This window comes from Fusarium solani (assembly GCF_023522795.1).
Source record: "Fusarium solani strain SB1 chromosome Unknown bctg00000001, whole genome shotgun sequence".
NCBI classification, from domain to species: domain Eukaryota; kingdom Fungi; phylum Ascomycota; class Sordariomycetes; order Hypocreales; family Nectriaceae; genus Fusarium; species Fusarium solani.
Genome location: NW_027072156.1, coordinates 3,653,523 through 3,677,349, shown reverse-complemented (window position 1 = coordinate 3,677,349; position 23,827 = coordinate 3,653,523). Strand labels below are relative to the sequence as shown.

The 23,827-nt window shown below is 53.6% G+C and overlaps 8 protein-coding genes across 8 annotated transcripts; 3 read left to right on the top strand and 5 right to left on the bottom strand.

The window, feature by feature from the left end:
• Positions 1 to 3,639: 3,639 nt before the first annotated feature.
• On the bottom strand, positions 3,640 to 5,146 carry MRS44_003244 (uncharacterized protein; the record flags this gene model as incomplete). Its single annotated transcript, XM_046268387.2, has 2 exons — positions 3,640 to 4,648; positions 4,701 to 5,146. The coding sequence occupies 2 exons, from the start codon at positions 5,144 to 5,146 to the stop codon at positions 3,640 to 3,642; spliced, it is 1,455 nt and encodes a 484-aa protein (XP_046137358.2).
• A 2,330-nt stretch (positions 5,147 to 7,476) lies between these two features.
• On the top strand, positions 7,477 to 9,564 carry MRS44_003243 (uncharacterized protein; the record flags this gene model as incomplete). Its single annotated transcript, XM_065623137.1, has 3 exons — positions 7,477 to 7,968; positions 8,028 to 9,401; positions 9,454 to 9,564. The coding sequence occupies 3 exons, from the start codon at positions 7,477 to 7,479 to the stop codon at positions 9,562 to 9,564; spliced, it is 1,977 nt and encodes a 658-aa protein (XP_065479209.1).
• A 1,026-nt stretch (positions 9,565 to 10,590) lies between these two features.
• On the top strand, positions 10,591 to 12,004 carry MRS44_003242 (uncharacterized protein; the record flags this gene model as incomplete). The annotated part of the gene is made up of 3 exons (XM_046268384.2): positions 10,591 to 10,720; positions 10,781 to 10,966; positions 11,016 to 12,004. The coding sequence occupies 3 exons, from the start codon at positions 10,591 to 10,593 to the stop codon at positions 12,002 to 12,004; spliced, it is 1,305 nt and encodes a 434-aa protein (XP_046137355.2).
• A 255-nt stretch (positions 12,005 to 12,259) lies between these two features.
• MRS44_003241 (uncharacterized protein) lies at positions 12,260 to 13,769 on the bottom strand (the record flags this gene model as incomplete). Its single annotated transcript, XM_046268385.2, has 2 exons — positions 12,260 to 13,667; positions 13,726 to 13,769. The coding sequence occupies 2 exons, from the start codon at positions 13,767 to 13,769 to the stop codon at positions 12,260 to 12,262; spliced, it is 1,452 nt and encodes a 483-aa protein (XP_046137354.1).
• Positions 13,770 to 15,592: 1,823 nt separating this feature from the next.
• On the bottom strand, positions 15,593 to 16,442 carry MRS44_003240 (uncharacterized protein; the record flags this gene model as incomplete). The annotated part of the gene is made up of 2 exons (XM_046280802.2): positions 15,593 to 16,221; positions 16,322 to 16,442. The coding sequence occupies 2 exons, from the start codon at positions 16,440 to 16,442 to the stop codon at positions 15,593 to 15,595; spliced, it is 750 nt and encodes a 249-aa protein (XP_046137353.1).
• Positions 16,443 to 16,950: 508 nt separating this feature from the next.
• On the bottom strand, positions 16,951 to 18,388 carry MRS44_003239 (uncharacterized protein; the record flags this gene model as incomplete). Its single annotated transcript, XM_046279352.2, has 2 exons — positions 16,951 to 18,275; positions 18,325 to 18,388. The coding sequence occupies 2 exons, from the start codon at positions 18,386 to 18,388 to the stop codon at positions 16,951 to 16,953; spliced, it is 1,389 nt and encodes a 462-aa protein (XP_046137352.2).
• Positions 18,389 to 20,156: 1,768 nt separating this feature from the next.
• Positions 20,157 to 21,077, top strand: MRS44_003238 (uncharacterized protein; the record flags this gene model as incomplete). Its single annotated transcript, XM_046272563.2, has 2 exons — positions 20,157 to 20,693; positions 20,745 to 21,077. The coding sequence occupies 2 exons, from the start codon at positions 20,157 to 20,159 to the stop codon at positions 21,075 to 21,077; spliced, it is 870 nt and encodes a 289-aa protein (XP_046137351.2).
• Positions 21,078 to 21,211: 134 nt separating this feature from the next.
• MRS44_003237 (uncharacterized protein) lies at positions 21,212 to 23,131 on the bottom strand (the record flags this gene model as incomplete). Its single annotated transcript, XM_046275333.2, has 5 exons — positions 21,212 to 21,888; positions 21,938 to 21,980; positions 22,032 to 22,278; positions 22,329 to 22,609; positions 22,661 to 23,131. The coding sequence occupies 5 exons, from the start codon at positions 23,129 to 23,131 to the stop codon at positions 21,212 to 21,214; spliced, it is 1,719 nt and encodes a 572-aa protein (XP_046137350.1).
• Positions 23,132 to 23,827: the final 696 nt, after the last annotated feature.

The window sequence follows — 23,827 nt, the reverse complement described above, 5'->3', positions numbered from 1 at the left end:
CAGCGAACAGCTCAGAGGGACCCTGGCTGCGGCCAGAAGAAACGCGCCCGAACGGCAGAGCCTGGTCATGCCCTGCCTGTCACCGGGCGTTCAGCCCTCCTGCGAATGGGATCCTATCCTGGAGGCGGATGAGCCAGGTCGAACAGCCAAGGACGCACGCTTGCTGGGAAGCCACTGCGGGCTGCGCTGTGTTCAGCCGCTGCCATCGTCACACGTAGCCAACGTGCCCGTGCCGGTGGGTTGGAGGGAGCACGGCAATGCATCGTCACCACTTCTGCGACGCCATCGCATTTGCTGATAGGCCAATCCGCGGGTTAGTCGAGGTGGTATTACACCTCAGACACCACTCTCACACAAGAGGGTTCTGCCGGCGACGAGGATTCTTTCCCTGCTCAGCTGCGCCTCGACCGCCTCTATTGATGCTGTGCTGGACAACACGACAGCTAGAGCTATATCTCAGTGTGATATCACACAGCCAGAAAAAGTCTTACATGACACGCGGCGGCTTGCGGCTCACCGACAAAGCACATCCCACTTCCCGCCTCTCTGGGGGCACAATGGCTTGTCTTGTCCAGCCATCCGTCCCTTTCAGGCGGCCCGGATTCATCCATTGTCTGAAATCTCAGTTCAGTCAATGACAACCTGAACCACTCGGTGCTCGGAACTCAATCGTCTCACAGTCATTCGTCCCATCTTCTAATTTAAAATTCATGCCGCTCTACTCACGGTTCACCAACTCAGGGTTCCGGGGTTCTGGCTGGACGGAGGATCCTCCTAGGTCCAAGCTTGAATCTCTATCGTTCTGGAACTCGACAATTAGTTTCGCCTCCTGACCTGATCAGAAGCGAAAAGGGTCTCCCTCCACTTTTTACCTCTCCTGTCGGACTCCCCACTGTCGTTATGAGTTCAACGGATCATGAGTGAATGGGCAAATCAAAGCATGGGCCTGCAGGCGGCCGGGGATTTCTCTGTGAGTGCCCGCCATGTCTTGCAGTTTTTGTTTCTCCTTGGTGCCCGCATATGTGCTCAGGTAGAACAAAGCAAGGGCCTCGCTTGTGAGTGACTTGCTTGTTTGCTCCTTTTCCTCGGCTCTCTTGTTGGTTGATAATCCCTTGTTGTTTTCTACCACCCCTCCCACACTAACTCAGCCAGTCCGCGTGGCTACCTAATCGATCTGGTTCTGCAATCGCCCGTGCCGTCCACACTTTCCACTCTAGAACCGAAACTACGAGCCGCACCTGCCATTTGGTTTCCAATCACAATTTCGGGAACCAAAGACTGCAGGTGCTTCTGAAAGTCCAACCTGCTCTTGCATCTACCGTTGCACCTTGAAATCCATGATTCCCTTTCAGCTCGTAACCTCGTGCTTCGACCTCTGTCCATCCCTCATTCGATTGTTTGTCGACTTGTACAACAAGGCTTTCTTCAAGACTCAACGGCCGCGCATGGGCCGTCAGCGGAAGCCATTATCCCGTTGCACGACAGGCCGGGATCAGCAAATCCTGTCCCGCGGATGCGACGCCAACAACATCATGTCATGCCATGCACCACAGCGCCCATGTTTAACCACGGTCAGCCAGCCAGCTAGCCAGGCACTTTGGCATTTGTCGGCCATTGCCCAGGTTGGCTTTCCAGCTCATTAAACAGCCCGCTCCGCACGAGTCCCCGAATGCCGACCAAGACTCCGCTCGTGGAGGACACCATGAGAGAGACCGATACCGCGTTCAGACGTTAGAGGGGCATTCACTAGCTGAAGGCCCACGGTTCACGACGACATCTGCCATGTGCTCGGCGTCATCATCCATTTCATGGTCCGCAGAAGCATCCACCATAACTACCAAGTTGCCGCGCCGTACCAAGAGGTACCAGGCGCTACTTGAGAGCCTTCTCATTTAGCTTCTTGAGAAGATGCGCTACCGGCCGCCAGTGCAGCCTCACCGACGCGTGCTGAGATTAAAGGGTCCCACCTTTTTTGTTTCCAACGACACGCCTTTGGCAGCTTTGGCCGACATGAGCCTTGTGGAGGGTCATCTCTGAGTCCAACGCCCATCCCATCCTCTTTTGGTAATTGTCCCATGCAACACCCTACCATCACATCTCATCCTGTCACATCACTTCCAGCTCGTCCCTTCTCGCCTATCTCGTCACGGGAAGATCACCAGCCCAAAAAGACGCGCACCCCCTGTCAACCTTGCCTCCCTCCTTCGGACGAAGAAAAGTCAGCCATGTGTGCGCCATCTTACTCTCCTGAACAACAATTACACGCAATTGTGTTTTCGACGGATGTTTTGATCAATGCACATGGACCAGCCAACCCTGTCAAGCTGCGCCCCAGGCAGGATATCGGCTCGGCTTGTGCCTATAGGGACAACTTGTGATGTGCATGTCTGAGTTTGCAATATTTTGCGCTGCCATGATCGCAGTCTCTCATTGCTGCATACATCATCCGGTACAGCGGGGTGGACGGGGATATTAGATGATGGAGCAGTGTCCACTATGTGTATCACCCAGGCTGTCCTGGTTGAGCCCATTATTGATGGTATCAGATCACCTCAGGACTTCGGCAGCTGGGTCGTACCCATACGAAACCCGAGGCGCCCGTCATACCTTCGTCATCTCACAGAGTGAACACCATCATATACGGGACCATCGTATTTGTGTGTTTTGGCTCCTCGCAAGTCGCCCTCGGATAGGTGTTGCAACTATGTCAGACCTTTGCCCTCTCCCGCACTACCAAACCTCCGGCCGTCCTGATCCTGGACAGCGGAAAATGCGATCCTCATCCACGTGCTCTAGATGACCTCACCGAGCAAGGGTGACGCGATCGGGATCGAGACGGTTTGTTGATTCAACGCTTGTTAGCGTGTTGGCGATGTTGGCTGCTGCGGAACAGCGTGGCAGAGCATCTGAGGTAGCACTCGGCCGTGAGCGCGGGAAAGTCAATTCCTAGCTCCCACCTCCACCAACTCAATCCTTCGCCTCAGGACACGTCCTCGACCCGGTAAAGCCGTAAGCGAAGGCCAACCGTCAGCCCAAAGGTCAAAACCAAGGCTTTTAAGCCTCGCTAGTGGTCACGGCTGGCTGGGCTGGCGCAAGCCCGGCGCTAGATTCAACCTGAGACAAGGTCGCAACTCTAGGCAAAACATGGCCGACAACAAACCACAAGGTCGGTTCTTATTCAGCCGGAGGCGTACCGGTGCAAGATTGGGGGCTCATATTTCTCGATTCATCTTGTGTTGATTGTTTTGTTCCCAATTCGGTCTTGCCATTGGCACAAGGTTTGATTCATCTGGGCCGGAGGGTTTACCTTTCGGGCCTTTCACCCTGGGCATCTTGGATATGGCTGGCTCGATCACCGAGCGTCTCTTCTGAGCTTCCATGAGAACCACATTGGGTGGCCACGTTTATTGGACAACTTGATCTACGCGTACTGTGTAGACCAATGTAATCAATTTCCCCAGGAAAGTTCTCCAAAGATATGTGAATGTAGCAGAGCGAAACACTGCCATATCCCTGACCAAGCACATCAAGGTTTAGGGTTTCCAGGCGTCTTATAAGAACTAGCCACTATGGCTGGTTAGGATACAAAAGAATATTATTATTAAAGACTGCTCAACCTTGCGAGGTGGCACGAATTGATTATCGCTTAGACACTCGAGTTGGTACTCGATCCCCATTATACCTAGGCTGCATGGCTGCTTTGCCGTTCCGACCACGGGATGATTTAGACGTTGGTGCTTTTCTCTTGCTCTTGCTAGTCAAGGCCAAGAGTGTACTGAGAGGTAGCAGTAGGATCCTCAAAAGAGCTTTGAAGGGGAGAAGAACGAGGGCTGTGAGTGACTCAATGGCCCATAGGAAGATGTTCTTGTGTGATGCACTATTCTTTGCAGCACTCGCAGCCAAGGCGATGGCGTCGTCTAGTTTTGAGTCGACGCCGGCGAATCTTGACTCTGTTTGAAACTGAAGAAGGGTTGCCTTCTTCTCATAACGGCGTACAGCCCGGTTTAGGGCATCGAGCTCAGGCTGGATGGCATTGCGCACATCGCGAGCCACGGCATTGTCCTGCTGCTTCGACCTGGAAGAATCCTGCTTGCTCCCCTGGGCAGAGATGATATCTTCAGCCGTTATGCGGCACTCAAGTCGTTCTAAGCGTGCGAGGACCGCTTCCAACTGTTCCGCGTTGCGAGTTGACTGTATGCTAGAGGGGCTGCCCTGGACGACCCGCTGTAGGTGAAGTGTTCGTGACTGGAGCAGCTTGATCATGTGGGAGAGAACCCGAAGCTCCGACACAAGAAGGAAGATGGTCAAGTTGTAGTTGGAGACAAGACCCTCTGATGGGCGACTGAGCTGAGATCGGATGGCGTGTAAGAGATAGGCACCGATGAGCGGGAGTGCGAAGCATGAACCCAGCGCGATAATTTCGTAGACGTATAGCTCAGCCAGGGCTGATTGCTGTTGGGTTGTGGGATACCTTTCATGCAGATCCCCATGGGATTCCGGCTGTGTTTCTTCCTCCTCGGGAACATGATCTAGTGGCGAGTGCGCTGGCATCTGAGGACTCGAGTCCAGGTCACTATCATCCTCGATGACACTCTCAGCCGTTGCCTCGTGTTGTATCCGCACCTCCTGCGCCGAATGATACCATGCCCTATCCACAACAAGTGAGCGTATACCCTTGGGGTGGATGAAAGCCAACTCACCATGGCTGCGTGACAGACCAGTGGAGAAAGACACCAGCCAGACCCAGCAGCATGACATCTGTGACGACAGCACTTCCATTCTTGAACAAGACACCCGCGAGAGCTGGCAAAAGAGCAAAGGCCAGTGACAAGGATGCTAGTGACGAAGAGTCTCCTGGGGAAGAGAAGGTGTCGGCGCTACCGGGATCTCTGGACTGGGGATTCAGTATGTCGCGAGCCTCACTGAGGCTGTACTCTGAAAAGTTGGAGCTCCGGCGCGGCGGCATCGTGTCCATGGCAGGGAACAACGAGGCTGAAGCCCTCCGGGAAGCAGCGGCGTCCTCGGCGGCGGAGACCGTCATGGCGCGTCGGAGCCCGTGGCTGGAGGGCGGGGCCGCGCTGACGGCGGAGCTCACGCCGGTACCAGGCCTCCATCCGTTGGTCGACGTCGTATTCTCGTCCGTCATGGCCGCGGAGGTATTCGGTAGACGCTACGCTGCGGGTTTTGGGGGGGCCTGCTACTACCGTACCGTATAAATTCGAGAAAAGATGTAGGGAATGGAGGGGGGAGGCTAGAGTTGGGGTTGGAAGAGAAAGGCGGAGAGGACATGGAAGAAGTGAGGGAGAGTGAGCTTAGGTTTGTGCGACAGAGATGCAGAGGATGGAATGCGGTGGCGAGAGGATCGTTTCTTTCTGTCTGTCCTTGCTGAATAGAGTCAAGATGATTGACGACGTCACCTGCCGGCAGAGCTGAGTGAGAAAGCAGAGAGCTCTCCCAAGCTCCAAGACGCTACAGTACCTAACGCTAGACTCACAACGCCATGCGGAGGAGTTGGGCCGGGCCGCGTCCAGCTGAGAAAACAGGAAAAGCGGCACGACGCCAAAATAGGTAGGCGGCTCTTTTTTCTCTCTCTCTCTCTCTCTCTTCCCCACGGCACTTGGCCTTGCTGGCAAATCTGATTTGACAGCTTCTCCATGTCTCGATTCGGGTTCCGAGGCTCGCCGATCATCATGCAAGGGAAGGGATGAGGGGTCGCAATTGGCATGTACAAAAGACGGCCTGAGTCGCGGCAGAGCGATGTGGCTTCGCCAGAAAGGTGATGAGGCTTGGTGTGTTGCAGAAGAATATGGCTGCTTACACCCGAATGAGGGCCAAGAAATGGCACATGAGAAAACTACCATGCAACACAACAGGCAGATGCAACCTATACTGATCAGGTTCGATAAAAACCCCCCGGATTTCCATTTCAGGAACACTCGAGATCTCCTTGTCCATCCCATCATGTAACAATCACGACGGATGCTCTGCATTCCGAGCCTGACATCTCCCCCTCAAACGTCTTAAACAACCGAGAGATAGCCTTCATCGTGTGACGTCAGCATCCGGCCGGCGCTGGGTCAGGGGCTGTCTGAGTGTTGCTTGATGTGGTTGTCGTGAATCAGTCTACCCCGTTCTTCAAGAGTCTGAGCGTAGCAACTACCACCCCAAGAGCATCATGATCGAACGGTCTTTAGGGGTTGACAGGCAGGATCCCATGTCGTCGCCGTGTCAGGTGCGAGAAGAAAAAAATCAAGAAGAAAGACTCCTTGAGGCTACAGGCTCTTTGCGGCGCAGAGAGTAGAGGTTAGAAGTTCATCCCAACTCAGACAGGGGCAGAGTCAGGAGGAATTTTCTATGGATGTCAAAGCATCCGTCCATCCATAGGGCATATCCATAACCCCCCACCACCTATCGATAATCTGCTGTGCATATTATATTACATTTTATGCAGGGCGACGCAGGAACCAGGGGATATCAGGACAGATTTTGAGGCCTTCACCGCGACAAGGAGTTGTTGACCAGCAGTTGCTTTGAAATCATCAAGAATAGACTCTCATCATCCTCGTCCTCCCGTCTTAGCAAGCTGAAAGGGACGCGGCTCGAAATGAAGCCCGCCATGGCGTCATTGGAGACACCCGAGCATCCCTTGATACGCAGGATCTATGGGACCGACGACCCCCTGTCGGGAAGCCGGTCGCCTGTCAAACCCAAGAGGACGGGGCCCCTGGTTTGAAGATTGGGTGGATGGATGGAGATATGGTGTCGGGTAGCAAACGAACAGACCGCGCGCAGCCAGCGCATACATACGTAGGCAGCTTGGGTTAATTTACTTGCGAGGGAAAAGAGACGGGAGTAAAAAAAGGAGAGGGAGGGGTTGTGCGCATGACGAGGGTTTTGGGATGAGACTTGGCCTAGTGCCCGATTTATTAAAAGGTGTTGGTCTCGCCCCGTGTCTTCAGTTGGTTCCTGGAGAGAAGAGAAGAGAGAAGGTTCGCGAGGGCCTCAATTCAGCATCACCAATCTCGAGTCAGCTATTACCGGCAGGGTATGATCGCTATTGCCGTGTACCGCTGACTATTATCATCGCCAAAGTTAATACCTGGGCGAGCGCAGATTACCGGCCGTTGACATTTGATGCAATATCCGAGGGTCAACCACCAGAAGAAAAAGAAAGAAACAATATCCCCAAAAAGACCAGGGAAGAGCTCATCCCCAGTCAGTCATTTCTTAGATGGAAAACGCTGGATATCAGTGACTTGCCCATGCTGCAAGGAGACAATTCTGGCGTTCCAATTGCATCCCCAACCATCTTGTTCTTCAAGGCCGGGCATCCCGCCCCTTGAAGCCTTCTTTTTTTTTCTACACTCAATTTCCCCAGATCGACAACCAATTTTTTTTTATGAAAGGCGGGCTCGCAGTAGCCGAACCCACCTACAGAGGCACACTCACCGCATTAGAGTGTCTCTCTCGCTGAGGATGCTGGCTTCTAGGGCGTCCTTCAGCAGCAGCGCATCATTGCCCCGGTCGTCGACTTCTCCCCCAGCCTCCTTCCCCACCTCTGATTGGCTGGCCCGCCGAGGCCTTCTCCTTGTTTCTTCCTCTCCTTTGATTATCGACGACTCCAGCAAAACCTTTGCCTGCAGCTGCCTCCAAGAGTCCAGCCACGGCCCAGACGACGACCATCACGAAGACTACGAGGCTGACGATCCTGCTGCTGCTGCCGCCGCCGCCATCACCACCATCCCCGATTCATCGCCAGGCTTTCTTGGCGCAGCCGAGGCAATCTTAGCGACGACAAATCACACTCATCGCATTCCTCCATCCGCGTCACTCTCTGCATCTGCGCCTGCGTCTCCACGGCACCACCAACGCCAGCTCCGTGCGCTGGCAGCTAGCGTCGAGTCTTTTCGACACAACCAACACCATCACGACGACGAGATCATCTCCATCTGCGATCACCACCATCAAGTCCGCTGCCTCGCCCTCGCTCACGTTCACGTGAGAAGGACGCCGCCATACCTTCCCAGCGCGGTCGTCTCGGCGGCCGTGCCGACATCCTGCTTCCCACGGATCCTCCACTCTCCCGAGCGCCTCCCTCCAAGCCCGTCCCGGCCACCGTAGTAGATGCCCCGGGCAACAACCCTCATTTCTCGAGCCTCGAGCCTCCCAAGCCCGCGTATCCCGGAACCGGCCCAGCCTCTGCCAATCTAGCCGCCGACGCCGCCGCTGCCGCCCTGCATTCACAGCACGCTCCCAGACGACCACCCACCGACCGTCATCAAGAGCCTGCCCTCCGCCATTCGCCTTTTCACCCACGACAGGGTACTGCTCCCTCTACACGCCGTGCCCGCCGACTGTCTGCCGTTCGCCTGTGGAATCCCACAAACTCGACCCCTCGACCTCACACTCTTCGCAAACGCCGCCCTTCAACACCACCGCCTCCATCCGTACCCCTCCAGCATCCTACTCTCGACAACGTTCTGCCCGATCCCGTAGGAGCCGGTCCTAGCGATTATCCCCTCCTCACGCTCCCCGAGCAGCGTCAAACCCGCCACTCTCTATCGGCCCGTGCTAGTCTTCAGGTTGATCGGACGGGAAGTAGCGATAAACGAGTGAGCCTTCCATCGTCAGTTCGCGCTTCCTACGACGAGACGCGATCTCGTCGTGGTGTCGCTTCAGCCGGAGAATCCGAACCCCGACCCAGCAAAGTACCTGTAGAGGGGGACATCGTGGAAGACGCACCCGTCAAACTTGACAAGGGAAAGGGAAAGGCTGTAATGATGCCGGAGAATGATGATCCAATGCCGTCCTTCGGCAAGGACCTGGAACGGGGTCCCGACATAATGGACCCCCGAATTTCCAATGTCTCGGCCGGGGATGGCATCGGATCGGCCCTCTCATCGACGGATTCTTCCATTATGGGTGAAGAGGTCGAGCCAGATGCGGCTGGAGAATGGGGACCTCAACATCCCTGCTACCCTCACCTGAACCCTCACGTTCCCATCGACTCGCCCGAGTACGTCAACACGCGCATTATTCGGATACGACGCGACTGGCTGATCCAGGGCGATTTGGCGCCTACCTTTTCCAACCTGTACCCCGAAATCCTGGATCCTGCTGGCCTTTCGGAGCAAGAATTCCGTCGGATCATTGAGAAGCTCAACGGTGAACTGATACCGGCATTCAACCCATACGGAGTGAGAAATATCTTGGATAGCCTACTAGGACTCGTGACAGGCTGGATCTGGGACGACCTAGGCCTGACTGGAATCAAGTCTCGGTTGAATGGCCTCGAGAAATGGATTGAGCAATGGAACCTTGACATGGAAAAGGCCATGGGGTCTGAAGATGGAGCCATGGCGCCCAAGCTCATGCCCCTTCGGCAAACAGGCTACATGACTGTAAGTTGTGATGGTTACATATGGGAATTGTAAATACTGATACTTGTTACAGCTTGATATCCAAATCCCAGACCCAGAGATTGCTCCGGCTCCCAGTACCACCAATCCCGGCGACTCGAGAACAGCCCTACCTCTAGACCCAATCCCGGCCATCATGGCTTGATCAGGCCGTCTCGCACTTTGCAATTCCTTCGTTCCTTGGACCAATTGACCTTGAGCTTGTCAATTTCCTTTCAACATACTATACCTTCTTTAATCTCTTGACGACGAATGAGAAGGCTCCTTTCATGAACAGGGCCACTCTTGATGAGATACCTACACAGAGCCTGTCTGTCTATACCCTCAGACTTGCGGCACCCTATTTCCCTTTTTTTCACCCATCTTCAAGATACCATCATCACCCATGGCACGGCGTTTTTCCCTGGATCAGTTTTTTTCTTTTTCTTTTTGGATTTGCTCGAGGCAGATGCCTGGATAGAAAAGTTGTCGGCGGCGTTGGATGCCGCGTTTCCTTTTTGACACGAGGCTTGGTGGATGGTTAGTCTTTTGACTTTAGATGGTTGGGCTCCCTGGTTTTACGATGCGTTTCGGAGAAGGATCCGGGCGAAGCTGGGGAGAAGTATTCGTTAATCTGCCTGCGCGTTAGTACCTATCTAATTGTATCAATATGTAATTCACGATGAATTGTTTCTTGGACTGAACATGTCCACTGTCACTGCTATCGTCTCTATCTGTACCAATGGCTTGACGTTCCGTAAATTGACTGATGGACAACGCCAAGGGCGTATTCAACCCAAGCACGCGGGTCAATCACCTTGCTCCTCTCAAGCATAATGATTAGCTAAAGACAGATGATAATAAAGGCAAATCCTTGAAGCTTCTTTGCCTATTCTTATTATACTCTATTCACCATCTTTAGAGGAGGATAAGCCAAAGGGTTTACAACTCTTTTTCCTCGACCCGGGTGCCAGGTCAAGGGTCATGGACATTTGAAACTCCGCCCTATCAATGTCGTGATGCCGGTAATAACGCGGGCGGCCCCGTCCTCTCCCACCGCCAAGCCGGGCCAGAGGCGAATGACACAATTCCTTCGACTACTAGATCAACCTCCGACCCCGGACAGGGAGCTCCTCTCTCTTTTTTTTCTTCTGATACTATCCAAGATGGATACATTGAATCCTAAGGAGCCATGTCCGTTTCCCAGGTTGCGGACAGTCGAGGTGTGCTGTACTGGATCAAGAGGGTGGCTAACTTGATCCTGGCACAATACCTTATCATTGGGTTCGCGATTGCTTGTGTCGTGGGATACTATGCCCCATGTATGTTTTCTTCCTCAGCCTCCTTATCGAGTTCATCTGCTAAACAATTTCTTCTGGCAGCTGTCGCTCAACATGGAGGTGTCATCCGCTCAGAGTATAGCATCCTCTACGGCGCCGTCGCCTTCATCTTTCTCGTCAGCGGTCTGCAGCTCTCGCCGGGGAAGCTGCGAAAGAACGTGACGAACTGGAGGTTGCATATTCTCGTCCAGGGGATCAGCTTTGCCGTCATCCCAGCTATTGTACTTGGTAAGCTTCAACTTCACATCATGTATAGAACTATGAGCTGATTGAATAGCTATCGTTCACATCTCAATCGCTGCAGGAGCTCTCAAATCCCAGACGCCTTCGCCACCAATCCTCATCGGCCTCCTTGCAACAGCCTGCCTCCCGACAACAATCGCATCCAACGTGGTAATGACACGGTCAGCAGGCGGAGACGACGCAGCGGCCATCATCTCAGTGGTGCTCGGCAACGTCGCGGGGTCCTTTCTCTCGCCGCTGCTCATCTACGGCTTCTTCCCCTCGGGTCACCCCGAGTCGTTTGACGACTGGCGTCCTGCTAGCCCTGCTACTCTTGGACACATGTACGCCGATGTCGCCAAGCAACTGGGGCTCAGTGTCGTGCTACCCCTCGCAGTGGGTCAGGCTATCCGATGGACGTGGGAGGAGAAGACGGTAAAGGTCCTAGAGACCCTCAAGTTAGCCAAGGTGTCGACGCTGTGTCTCGTTCTGCTCGTGTGGACCACCTTCTCTGGCGCTTTCGGTACAGGTGCCCTAAAGGACCTCTCATCGAGCAACGTCGTCTTCAACGTCTTGATCAATGTCGCCCTATACGCCATCTTCACCGTCATATGCTTCTACGCAGCCCGTCCCCCGGAACGTTTCGTTGGATGGGCGTCCTCATCCTGGCTCGGCAGGCGTCTACCCAGAGCCCTGCTCCCAGCACGCATGGCGAAAGAGCAGACCATTGCCGTGTGCTTCTGCGGAGCGGCCAAGACGACAAGCTTGGGAATTCCGTTGGTGAGCGCCATGTGGGCGAGGGCCGATGACCTCACGCGTGCCTATATCCAAATCCCTGTGCTGCTTTATACGATTGAGCAGGTCTTCATGGCTCAGATGGTGGTTTACCTATTTCGTTGGTATATGCGACGTGGAATTGACAAGACCGAAGAGGACGAAGAAATAGGAGGCGATACTCCTGAACCACAGCAGATAACTGAGGGGCAAACTCAGCAGCATGAAACTTCGAAGGGCACGGTAGACCAGAATGTATCAAAGGAGTAGCGTGCTTACTAGGCAGGATACTTGACACCTAGTCCACGACACATATCGCAAAGTACTAATACTTGAACAAGACAAAGATTTTGAGCGTATCAATTCAAGGCAGTGAAACCTAGTTATCCGTCACTTCCATATACCCCCTTTCAAGTGGCATAACTAAACTACTATCCAATAATTTCATCCATCCGTCAATCATATTCTGGCCGAGATTGGTGGCATTATTCCCCAGTCAACTTCACTTCAGCCCCTGGCTTTCTTTTACTTGCTCTCTACTTTTGGGTCCTCCTTTCTGATGAGGCCCTCAAACAGCGGAGCCAGATGCTGGGCGCTCTTCTTGGGATAACGCTTCTGGTCGTGCTCATAGTCGACATAGGTGACGCCGAATCGAGTCTCGTATCCTTCGGCCCACTCAAAGTTGTCCAGCAGAGACCAGGCAAAGTAGCCGTGGACGTCAACACCGTCGAGTCTCGAGGCATCGGCCATGGCCTTGACGTAGTCGTCGTAGTACTGGGCTCGGAAGTCGTCCTCGAGAATCTTCTCCCTGGGCATGTCGTTTTCGCCCTTGATGCTAGTACCGTTCTCAGTCACGTACATCCTGGGGAATCCGTAACGCTTGGAGAGCCAGACAAGCAGGTCGCGGAAGCCGGGGGCACAAGGTCGCAGCCAAGTCGACTGGGTCTCGGGGCCGATGCAGTCGCCGCGGTGGTTCCAGAAGTGAAGCTCCAGGTTACCGAGGAAGTCCTCGGCGGGGGCCTCTCCATCTCGGTGCTTGACATAGTTGGCAGTATAGTGGTTCATGCCATAAAAGTCATTGGAGCCCTTGACAAGCGCAATCTCTTCAGGGGTAAAGGTGGGGAGGCGATCGCCGAGCTGGGCGCGCATCGAGGCCGGATAGTCACCCAGGTAGATGGGGTCGGCGAACCAGGAGATGGCAAACTCGATCTTGCGGTTAGCAGCCTCGACATCCCTGGGATCCTTAGGATCCCAAGGGAAAGTGGCATCGCCGTTGAGAGTGATACCAATCTCACCACCGTTCTTGGGCTTGAATTCCTCGCGGTAAACCTTGACGGCGCGGCCATGGGCAACAAGGAGGTTGTGGCCGACGATCCAGGGCTCGCGGGATGAGTCGCCAACATCAGACTTGGTTCGGTCAGAGCAACGGCCGGGGGCGTTAGAGCCCGTGCTGTAGCCGAGGATAGACGAGCACCAGGGTTCGTTGTGGGTAATCCAGTTCTTGCAGCGAGGAATGTTCTCAAACATGACACGGGCATAGCGTTCGTAGTCGAGAGGGAACTCGGTGCGGTTCAGGAGACCACCGTAGCGGACATCAAGCTCGTGGGGAACATCCCAGTGGAAGAGGGTGATGAAAGGGGTAATGCCAGCGTCGAGGAGATCGTCGACAAACTTGCGGTAGTGATCGATACCTGCCTGGTTAATGGGGTCGTTTCGGCCACCAAGAGGGATGATTCGAGACCAGCAGATGGAGAAACGGTAGGCCTTGGCACCAACCGACTTGAGAAGAGCGATATCCTCAGCGGTGCGGTTGTAAGAGTCGCAGGCGGTGACACCAGAGCTGCCGTCAGCAATCTTGCCGGGCTTTGCGCAGAACACGTCCCAGTTGGCAACACCACGGCCATCCTTGTCGATGGAGCCCTCAATCTGGTAACTGTCAAGATTGTCAATTGAGGTCCTTTAGAGAAGACGAGAAGGACGGAACAACTCACGAAGCGGTGGCAAAGCCCCACTTGAAGTCGGCGGGGAGAGACATGGTGGGCAATAGCTCAAGCTATATGGTGGAGGATATTGGTTTGGGTGATGTCGTATATAGCCGTCAACTCCACGTAGCCAGTTCAGAGGTCGGCTGAGTCCAACAACAGTCACAACTGAGGTTGACGAGGAGGATGGACTGAAGAGAGGGAAAGGTGACTGAGAGGAGGAAGGAAGAAGAAGAGGTCAAGTTTGCTGAAGCAGGCGAGCTGGTCATGTTAAATAGCTGCCCGCAGAGCAGAGAGCATGGGCTGTCGGTTCTAGGTCCATGGCCTCGTCTGCAGCTTGGCAATTCAGCACAGGAGCATAGGCCCAAGTCAAATGGACGTCCTGTCGGACCGTATTAGCCGTTGGCGGGATCATCTGCCACGAGAGCTGGGGTGGGGGTGGGCAGTGTTTAGTTGACGGGATTAAGATGCTTTGAGAGGGGGGAAGGTCATGGATGTTGGCGGTTTGTGGTTGGTGCCCCCATATCCATACATGGATGGACATGCACTCCTGGTCTGGAAGGCACCGAGGCAGGTACCTTCCCGAGTTGAGATGGTGGGACCCGAGGGAGCTCCTGCGTTGTCAAAACCCTGCCGCTCCCCGCAAACCTGGATGAGGCTTTCCAGCTCCAGCTTGTGTTTACATGAACCCTCGTCTTTTAAATATTCTATCTACGTTTTTCATCAATTGATTCTTTTTACAAGACAGCAAATTTCCAATCCTTGGCAGACACTCCAGTCCCAATCCTCTGCATCCTGCCGCTTCCCCTCTTTTCCCGTGTACAAGGACCTCCTAGACCCAGACCCGTCAGACGATTCTTCCTCGTCTGGGTCTCCTCGAGCCTTCGGCCCGCCTCTCCGGCGCCACGACAGCCCGCCAGCGCCAGAACTTCGGCATATCCATACACGCCCTCGCCCACCTACAGTAGGGTACACGCATAGGGCCGAGCGCTGGCTTGCTTTGCCTCACTCGCCGGAGAAACTAATCGCATAACTGGGAAAAACTCCGTCAGATACGGCGTTTCGCATTAGGCACGTGGCTTGTCTGTTGTCGTGGAGATCCAGGGCCGTCAGCTCTTGGAAACAATTCTGCTTCTGCTTCTGCTTCTGCTTCTGCCTCTCGGCGCTTGTCCCCACTTGCTAAACGGCCCGGCCTGCATTGCCCCGAGCGTCCCGGCCGACGATGGCTCCCAGGCCCGAAACACCAGACCCGCCCTGAATTTCACAATCGCTTTTCACATGATTGAAGTCTGTACCGAAGCACGACGCACGATGAGGTTAAACAGGCTTATACGGATAATTGAATTGCTCATGACGGTATTGGTCTGTGAGTCTCAACAACTCGCATCCCAGTCTATGTACTACACCCACGGCCGAGGAGTGTCACCTCCAGTTTCCACCTACTCAAAAAGTTGTCCGGAGCAAACCAAGGTGTTATCAAGACAAACCTGCGGGTAAGTACAGGAACGATGCGTATCTAATGTTGACCGCATGCGGTTTTTTCTCAACACAGGTCATCTCCGGAGCAGGTACCGGGTAGTTGCGATATGACCCACCGTCAAGCAGCATATCATGATACTGAGCCATGGCACAACTCGAGATATCCGGCTAATACTTTTTCTCTCGAGAACTGCCTTGGTTGTCCATAGCCCATTCCTCAATTTCGCAGACGAAAGGGTGTTTGTCGAACTCTAAACACGCTGTCGATTGTTTGAAAGTATCACTAATATGCATCTCCTCTGAGCAAACATTGCTTCATCAGTCATCAGCCTCCAGACTCCAGCCATTACATCCACTCTCTGCACTTGAACCAACCGAATATCAAATCTCACCTTCCCTAAGAAGTAGCTTCTGAGTCGTCTCTATCCTTCATCTTCCGCTTCCCGGGGTGTGACAGCTCCATCTCGACATCCTCTCCCTCGCCCGTCTGTCCGGCCTGGCCCGCCGACCCTCCCGCTTCTTCCCCATCGCTGCTCCCTGAGAATTCTACAATCTCCCACTCAACCCTGACACGGCCGTTATGAGACTGTCTGACGCCTTGGCTACGCCGCATGCTGCCCAGTCGGGTTCCCTCGACCATGCCGTCGAACCATGGGACTCCATACGACTGGCGCAGAGCCGTACTTCTGCCCACAGTCCCGGCCGGTTGCTCCGATGTGGTTCTCTGCTGCTCGCCCTCCTCTGGAATCAACCCCATGTCCTCGAGGTCTCGAAGATCCTCTCTCAGCAAGCTACCAAGCGTGAGGTTGATGTAGTCGGCTTCGCTTCGCGGGTCTTCGGACCAGTACGACAAGGGAGTACCACAGTAGCCGCAGAAGTGACGTTTCGAGTGTTCCTGGCTGGGATGGGTGTATACCCGTCGGATCAAGGTGTGCGTCTCGTCTGGGAAAAAGGCATAGGTGGTGCTATGGTACCAAGATAGAGGCACTCGGATGTAGGCGGCTAGTGGGGTTGCAAGAGGGATCTCTGGAGGGCTGTTAGTCGATGATCTCTTGATCCGGGATCAATTGGCCTTGTTCTGCACGCCGTGCGCAATCTCGCTCCGTGGAATGGACGATCAACTTACGATGGACAGGCTCAGTATTGAACAGGACCTGGGCTTCGCTGATGCCTTCCTGAGGAACGGCGATGATGTAACGATTTCGGCCGCATTGACAGCCGCCCCGCAGAGGCCGGAGAGTGCTCATGATTGTTTTAGAGCTTGTCGTCGAGCTAGTCGGAGTGCTAGTATTCGGGAATTGGGTCTGAGACTGGAGGATTTACGATATGGTAATAGCTGCGCTTGGTGGTGGAAGAAAAGAATTTGGGGAGAGAATGTGACGAGAGGTTGAAGTAGGTGACGACGGGTAGGTTTTGGTGATGGGCCATTCCATGCGTGCCACCACCTTCCACCCGTCAGATCAGTTCCAGCCCGTGTCACCTGCGGGAACCCACCTACTGAAGCCTGCCAGGCCTGGCTCTGCCTGGAGCGGGAGCTTTCAGCAGGCAGTGACGACATTTCCATGGTGCTCCAGCGCCCTGTGGGGTCTTCTAGAATAAAGGCGGCCCCACTATCATGAGTGACGGTCCCGCGTGTGTGATTCCAATGCGTTCCACTTTGTTCATCGCCTGGATTCTTTGTGTTCCGGTTGCATCTTCTTTGTGTGTTGGTCTCACGGCAATAGAGATAATGTGCTACGCTTTGAAGAGTGCTGCCTAAACCTTGGACACCGTCACAACCTCCTGCTCCTGCTCAGTCTCACTCTCTCCCTTGTCAACCTCCCCAATCCTCCTTATCACAAGCCACGCCGGAAACAGCGACAAACCCCACAGCCCAAAGTTGATGTACGCGCTGCCGACGGCCGCCATGATGGGCACCGACCCCAGCCCGTAGCTCACGGCCTGCCACGCCGACTCGACCGCCCGGAAGATGGACGCCAGCCGGATCGTGTCCTGCGGGCCCGTCGAGATCTGCCCGATGAGGAAGTACTGAAAGTTAAAGTTGAGCTGGAGACCTGCCAGGAGGAAGATGAAGACCCCAAAGGCGCGTCCAAAACCTGCGTCGTTCCAGTCGTAGGTCGGTGGTGTTTGTCTGTTGTGGAATTCTGTTGCGTTGACCGTCAGCCAGAGCCACCAGGCTCCCTGGAGGGTCATGATGGTGCAAAACGCCCAGCGTGCTCGTGTCTTGAGGGGGAGATGGTGCTGGTCGAGCCAGATGCCTAGGATCCAACCTGCGATAACAGCCACTATGCCTGAGAGAAAGGAACCAAGTGCCCTAGCCCTCACACTAAAGTAGAGGGCGATGTAGCTAAAGAAGACTGCTTCCGAGTAGAATGCCTGTCCGATCCAGAGGACTAGTAACAGTAATTCTTTCTTCTTTAGAAACGTCCGTGTCGTTGCTTTAAACTCGGTCCAGGGATTATCGAAAATGGATAGATCAACAGGTTTGCCATCATGTCGCTGGACCTGCGAGGGGCGGTTCAGCAACAGCGCCGCAAAGGGCCCTAAGGCCTGGAGCACGATGAAGATGAGATAGACGTTGTAAGAAACCTTGCCTGCTTCTCTCCTGTCTGCATTGAGACCAAGGTTAATAGCACCACCGAGAATCTGACCAAGTCGCGTGTATGAAAGCCAATACGCAACAAGTCGGCCCCGGTTTCTGGGCTCTGGGTAGCTGACACCGATAGCTGCCTCTGCAGCCCAGAAGATGCCGGCTGATATGCCACAGCAGGCGGCCCCAAAGATGACGAGCCATTCAACTCCGTAGCGAACGTTGAGGTACAAGCCAGCGCTGTACGGGGCAAAACCGATTGTGCCGACAACCAAGGCACCTTTGATGCCGATGTACTTGACGATGCTACTGGTGAACCAGCACGAGACGATCATGAGACAAAACGTGAGTGAGTTGCCTGTGTTCACGAGGTATGGCTTCTGGGCTCCTCCGGCTCCAAGAGAGTTCATCGCTCCCCATAGACCAGGTGCCGAAAAGCTACAGAGGCCGAGAATCGTGGCATTGTAGAGCGTTGAACGATACCATTTCACTATTTGCTGTTAATTGTGTAATTACCACATTCGTGTTGGTCTACTCACCTTGAACTCTCCCCGTCTCAACATTGATTGTCTCTGTGGGAGGCTCCCCGTCCGACTTGGACATGATTGTTGTATTTGGTATAGTTTACTGGATCGAACCAACAATCCGATTGTGATTGAACTCAGCAACAGTGTTTCTCAATGCAAGCACTGAAGAGCTGGCGGTAGATGGCTTACACGGACTGGTCATGATGGGATATATAACGGTGATAACTCTTGATGCAGGCCAGGTTTGGTTGCATCATGACACCACAGGATCCTGGTTATGAGAAATGCCCCCAGAGATACCGGGCGACATTGATTGCTAGGACAAGGCTGTTATGCTCGTATCTGTATCCATTAGGTATGGTAGCAATCTGCCTGAGCTAGACCCTATAGAAATCTACAAACGCCAATGCTTGCTCACAACCACTGGGTATCACCGCATTTCACCTTCCAAACGCCTGGGCCATGAAGCACGATTGTGTCGTGAGAATGCCAGGGATGGATATGACGTGCTTGCTAGGTCTAAATGCATCTATGAAAAAAAGCTCAATCATGTCACAACCAACAGGCTGCCAAGAAACAACATCAGCTGTTGCTGTTGGACAGGGTTTATGTGTCATGGCAATCTTGAACTGATGTTTGGGCCAATCGAGTAACATAAGCATACAAATATAAACTCAGAATGACAGCAATGAATGATTGAATACTTGAGTTGGTAACAAGTGAAACACACGAGACTTTCTTGATAATGACATCCGTGCTACTCCCGCCCTCACGTGTATTAAGTGACATGCGGCTTCATGTGCGACCCTAACAGTTCAGCCCTTAATCCTTCAACAAACAAGGAAGATGCTTCTAATTTGTTGGATGAGCAGTGTTGGAATCCTACGGCACCCATCGCTTAAGCACGTCGACCGACGACTTTGCAGAACCGACTGACCGTGCGGTCGAAGGATCGGAGGTAGGGTTCTATCCAGCACGTCATACGTCAAGTTCCCGGACAGTGCTCAACTTTGCCTGTTCCTGGAAGTTGTAGACAGTGATCTACATCTTCAAACGACATAGTGTGATGGTTTGTGCCTCATATCGTCGAATGCTTGGCAATTTGGCCTCTAACTTGCCAAGATTCCCCAGCTCGACCTTGACTCGCCAACAACCGGCGACTAACAATTACGACATTTGATCCCGAGTCAGTGTAAATATCACCAGTTATGCCAATAGTCGTGACCGTTGACTTGGTAAACAACAGGGTTGAGGTTGTGGGCTGATGTTGAGAATCCCAAGGTGCAGGCCAAGGAGGGTATGGTAGCAGCCTGGCCAGCCTCACCCTTTTCGTTTACATGCTAATTACCCCAAAATTGTCCCATATCGAGAGTTAGAAAGACCCACGGCGTTTTGCTGATGAGGGTTTTGGAACAGAGACCCTGATGTCTACTCTTTGGTGTCTTCATGAGATAACCTCCCTATCTTTCTGCAATGTCAACTTGATATTGACATTATATAGTTCTACAGATAACTACCATGTAGACAATGTATCCGTTCATGGGGAAATGATTTGAAGAGGGCCTGGAATGCAGAAAAGGTTAATGGAAGTGAAGAAACATGTATCCTTCAACTTTGGTCTTGCATGTCTTTGCTTCTACTGCATGTAAGTCATTCCCTCTCGATTGTCGGCCTTTCTAACATTCTGTGACTCTAACACGGGAAATTCATGCTTAGTAAAGAGTAAATTAGCGGGGCAAACCACGCTTGATTTTCGGTTGTCTTACAGCTTTTACAAGCTACACAATAGCCAACACCTCAACTTGACTTGAGTTACAGCTAGGCAGCAACACCAGACTTACACCATGGGCTCACAAGCACTCACACTCATCGACCGTATCGCCCTCATCAACTCTACAACTTCAATCCCCCGAATCGGCTTCGGCGTCTACAAAATCCGTGGCCCAGCCTGTACAGCGGCTGTCATCGAAGCCCTCTCCGCAGGGTATAGACACATCGACTCGGCCGCTCTCTACCGCAACGAGCAGCACGTTCGCGCTGCCGTTGAGCAATCTAGCGTGGACCGCAAGGACGTGTCTCTGACGACAAAGGTCGGGAGCCCCACCGCTAGGAAGAGTCAAGCGAACGATGAGGATGGAGTGTATCGCGAAGTTGTAGATAGCGTGGATCGCATCGCTGGCGAGGATGGCTATGTTGACTTGCTGCTGATCCATGTACCTGGACCATCCCGTACACACCGTGAGAAGCTGTGGAATGCCATGGAGAGACTTCGAAACGAGGGAAGGGCAAAGAGTATTGGTGTGAGTAACTTTCGTGTGCGACATCTGGAGGAGATGAGAGAGTATGCGACAGCCTGGCCCCCTAGCGTGAATCAGATCGAGGTGAGTCACTTGTTCGAAATTGAGAGCTACTCTGACACTAGAGTGTGACAGCTTCATCCTTGGTGCCAGCAGCGAGATGTGGTAGCTTACTGCCAAACCCATGGCATTATAGTCGAGGCCTATAGCCCGCTGGCCACGGGCACCCGGCTAGATGACCCGACGGTCCAGGGTATAGCGACCAAGAAGGAAAAAACGCCTGCTCAGATTCTTATCCGATATGCGTTACAGAAGGGCTGGGTCCCATTACCAAAGAGCGTGCAACCGGACCGTATCCGCGAGAATCTCGACGTCTTCAACTTTGACCTAGACCAGGACGATATGGCAGTACTGGATGCATTGGATGAGGGGTCAAAGGGAGCTGTATTCAAGATGAATGTGGACTGAGGAATGCGAAAAGAAACAGGTTTATGTTGTGAGATCCAAGCGCCTCATTTGCCGCTCCAAGCAAGCATGAAATGCTATATACAAAAGTATTCGATAGAAAAGATACCCAAGAACGACCCTACTCCGTTTGCTTACTATGACTTGCCACCAGATTGCTCCCTGCCATGCTTAGCCCACTCCCTGAGGACATTCTTCTTGATCTTGCCCGTGCTGGTCTTGGGCAGCTCGTTAACAACCTCCACCTCGCGAGGAACCATGAATCGGCTGATATCACTCTGGTGCTTGGCCCACGAGATGATCTCATCTCCAGTCACGGCCTTGCCCTCCTTGACGGTGACATAGGCCTTTGGTCGCTCACCCCAGTGAGAGTCGGGCACGGCGACAACACCCGCCTCGAGCACATCGGGGTGCTCCACCAGCATGCTTTCAAGGGCAACCGACGAAATGTTCTCGCCTCCTGAAATGATGATGTCCTTTGCTCGGTCCAGGATCTGAGCGCTACCGTCTGGGTGCCAGACTGCAAGATCGCCCGAGTGAAGCACGCCTCCTGCAAAGAGCTGGCGCGTGGCCTCAGGGTCCTTGTAGTACTCCTTGGCGCAGATGTTTCCGAGGAAGACGATCTCACCAATCTCCTTGCCATCCTTGGCCACGTCGATGAGGACGCCCTGTGGCTGGTCCGGCTTGATAATACGGATGGGGAGACTGGTGATGAAACCGTGACCTTGGCGGGCCATCTTGGCATACTTTTCATGAGGAGGGAGATCATCCCACTCAGGAAGGGTGTAGCACTTGGTGATGGGACCATAGGTTTCTAAAGAGTTGTTAGTCATGAATTTGAGTGGCTGTTGTAGGCTACGAACCTGTCATTCCATAAACGTGAACGGGGATGAGATTGAGGTTGGTCTATCATGTCATGTCAGTAGACTGCCATATTCAACGGGGGCTTTGACTTACCATCTGTTCAAAGAGATGACCACTGGGAGGGCTGGCGGCCACAGTGACCTTGACTTCCTGAGGCAACCTCTCGGCCTCCTTGGCAGCGACCAGCAATGTGTTGACAGTGGGGGCAGCATTGAAATGAGTGATGCCCTCCTCCTTCAGGAGCTTCCAGAGGAGCGGGTAATCAATCTTTCGGAGACAGACATTGGTGCCCCGGACAGCGACAGTTGACCAAGGGAATGTCCAGCCAATGGCATGGAACCTGCGCCATTAGTTAGATCAGGCGACTTGAATAGGCCATTGCAGACTTACATGGGAAGAGTCCAGAGATACTTGCAGCGTCCAATGTTGAGACCAGACTCGATGATGTTGGCCAGGGTAGCCAGGTAGGCACCACGGTGAGTGTAGACAACACCCTTGGGACGCGAAGTTGTTCCAGAGGTGAAGGGAATGGCTAGCATATCGTCCTCACTTCGGGCCTGGGCATGGAGACCTGCCCAGCCCTGGCTACCCTGATCAATGTCATGCTTCAGACCCTCGAGAACGGCCTCGTCAAAGGGACCGCAGAGCTGGCCTTCTGTCGCATCGGTGTCCTGTAGGGATAAGTTAGAGAATAGATTGGATCCAGGGATACAATTACTCACCAGATCAACAATGAATGGCACATTCTGGTGCTTCTCCTTGTACGCATCAAGCAGGCCAACAAACTCGTTATCCACGACAATGCAGTCCACCTCGGCGAAGTCAAAGATGTAAGAAATATCATCAGGCTTCAGGCGGTAGTTTGCTGGAACAATCACAGCGCCAGCAGCGACGATGCCGTAGATGGACTCGAGAAAGGCAGGCGTGTTGGGGGCGAGGATGCCGACTCGACGGTAGCCATGCTTGAGGAGGTAGTAGGCCAGGCCGCGTGCGCGATCGGCAAACTCAGCATATGAACGGCGCAGGACGGCGCCGTTGACGGTGATGTGGAAGATGGCCTCGGCGTCGGGCTCAATCGAGGCGGCGCGCTCGAGAAAGGTGGTCGGGGAGAGGGTGTGGAAGCTTGGAGACGCGGCGGGGTGAGGCCGAAGATGGTTGAGGATGGAGCGAATGCGCGAGGGAGGGCCAGACATTGTGAAGGCGTCTCTGGACTGCTCTGCCTTGCTTATCTACGGGCTCTCGAGGAATAAAGAAGAGACGTGGGCTTTTACACTTGGTGAGAAGATGAAGCAAGGCAGAGAGGGAGCAAGACGGTTAAAGAGCAAAGCAAGTACAGAGCAGTTGACAGTAAAACAACAATGGATGGATAGCTCCTGCATTTTCATAAGTAGCTGTGTCTCGGTTCAGCCCGGCAAATACGGCGCAGCTCGGTTCTCCAACTTCCCCGGTGAACTAGACCTGGAGGCGCGCGCGCGGTGTGTGGGTTTGGCTGGGCAGCTTAGCCGATCGCAGCCAGTGACGTTTCATGCTCAAGGAATTGCCCAAGGCGGAAGAACTATCGACTATCACGCCCATCCTTGCTACGAAGCGTCAAGGGGTCTCGCGCGTGGGGACCCCGCACAAGGGTGCTGTAAGCTTAGAGAAGCACTACCATCATGGCGGAGGCACAGCAGAGGTTATTAACAGTGAGGCCATTGTTTATATTTAGTGGTGTGATAATCCAGCCACCGTTTTCTGGACAGAAGGGACGTTGAAGATGTCACCAGTGAGAACTAGTGGTATGGCAGCCAGCAAGAAACAGAAGCACAAGCACAAACAAGTACCGGTATGTACCGACAGGATGGATGGAAGACTGGGTGAAGGGAAGGAAATAGAAGGCACACGGACCT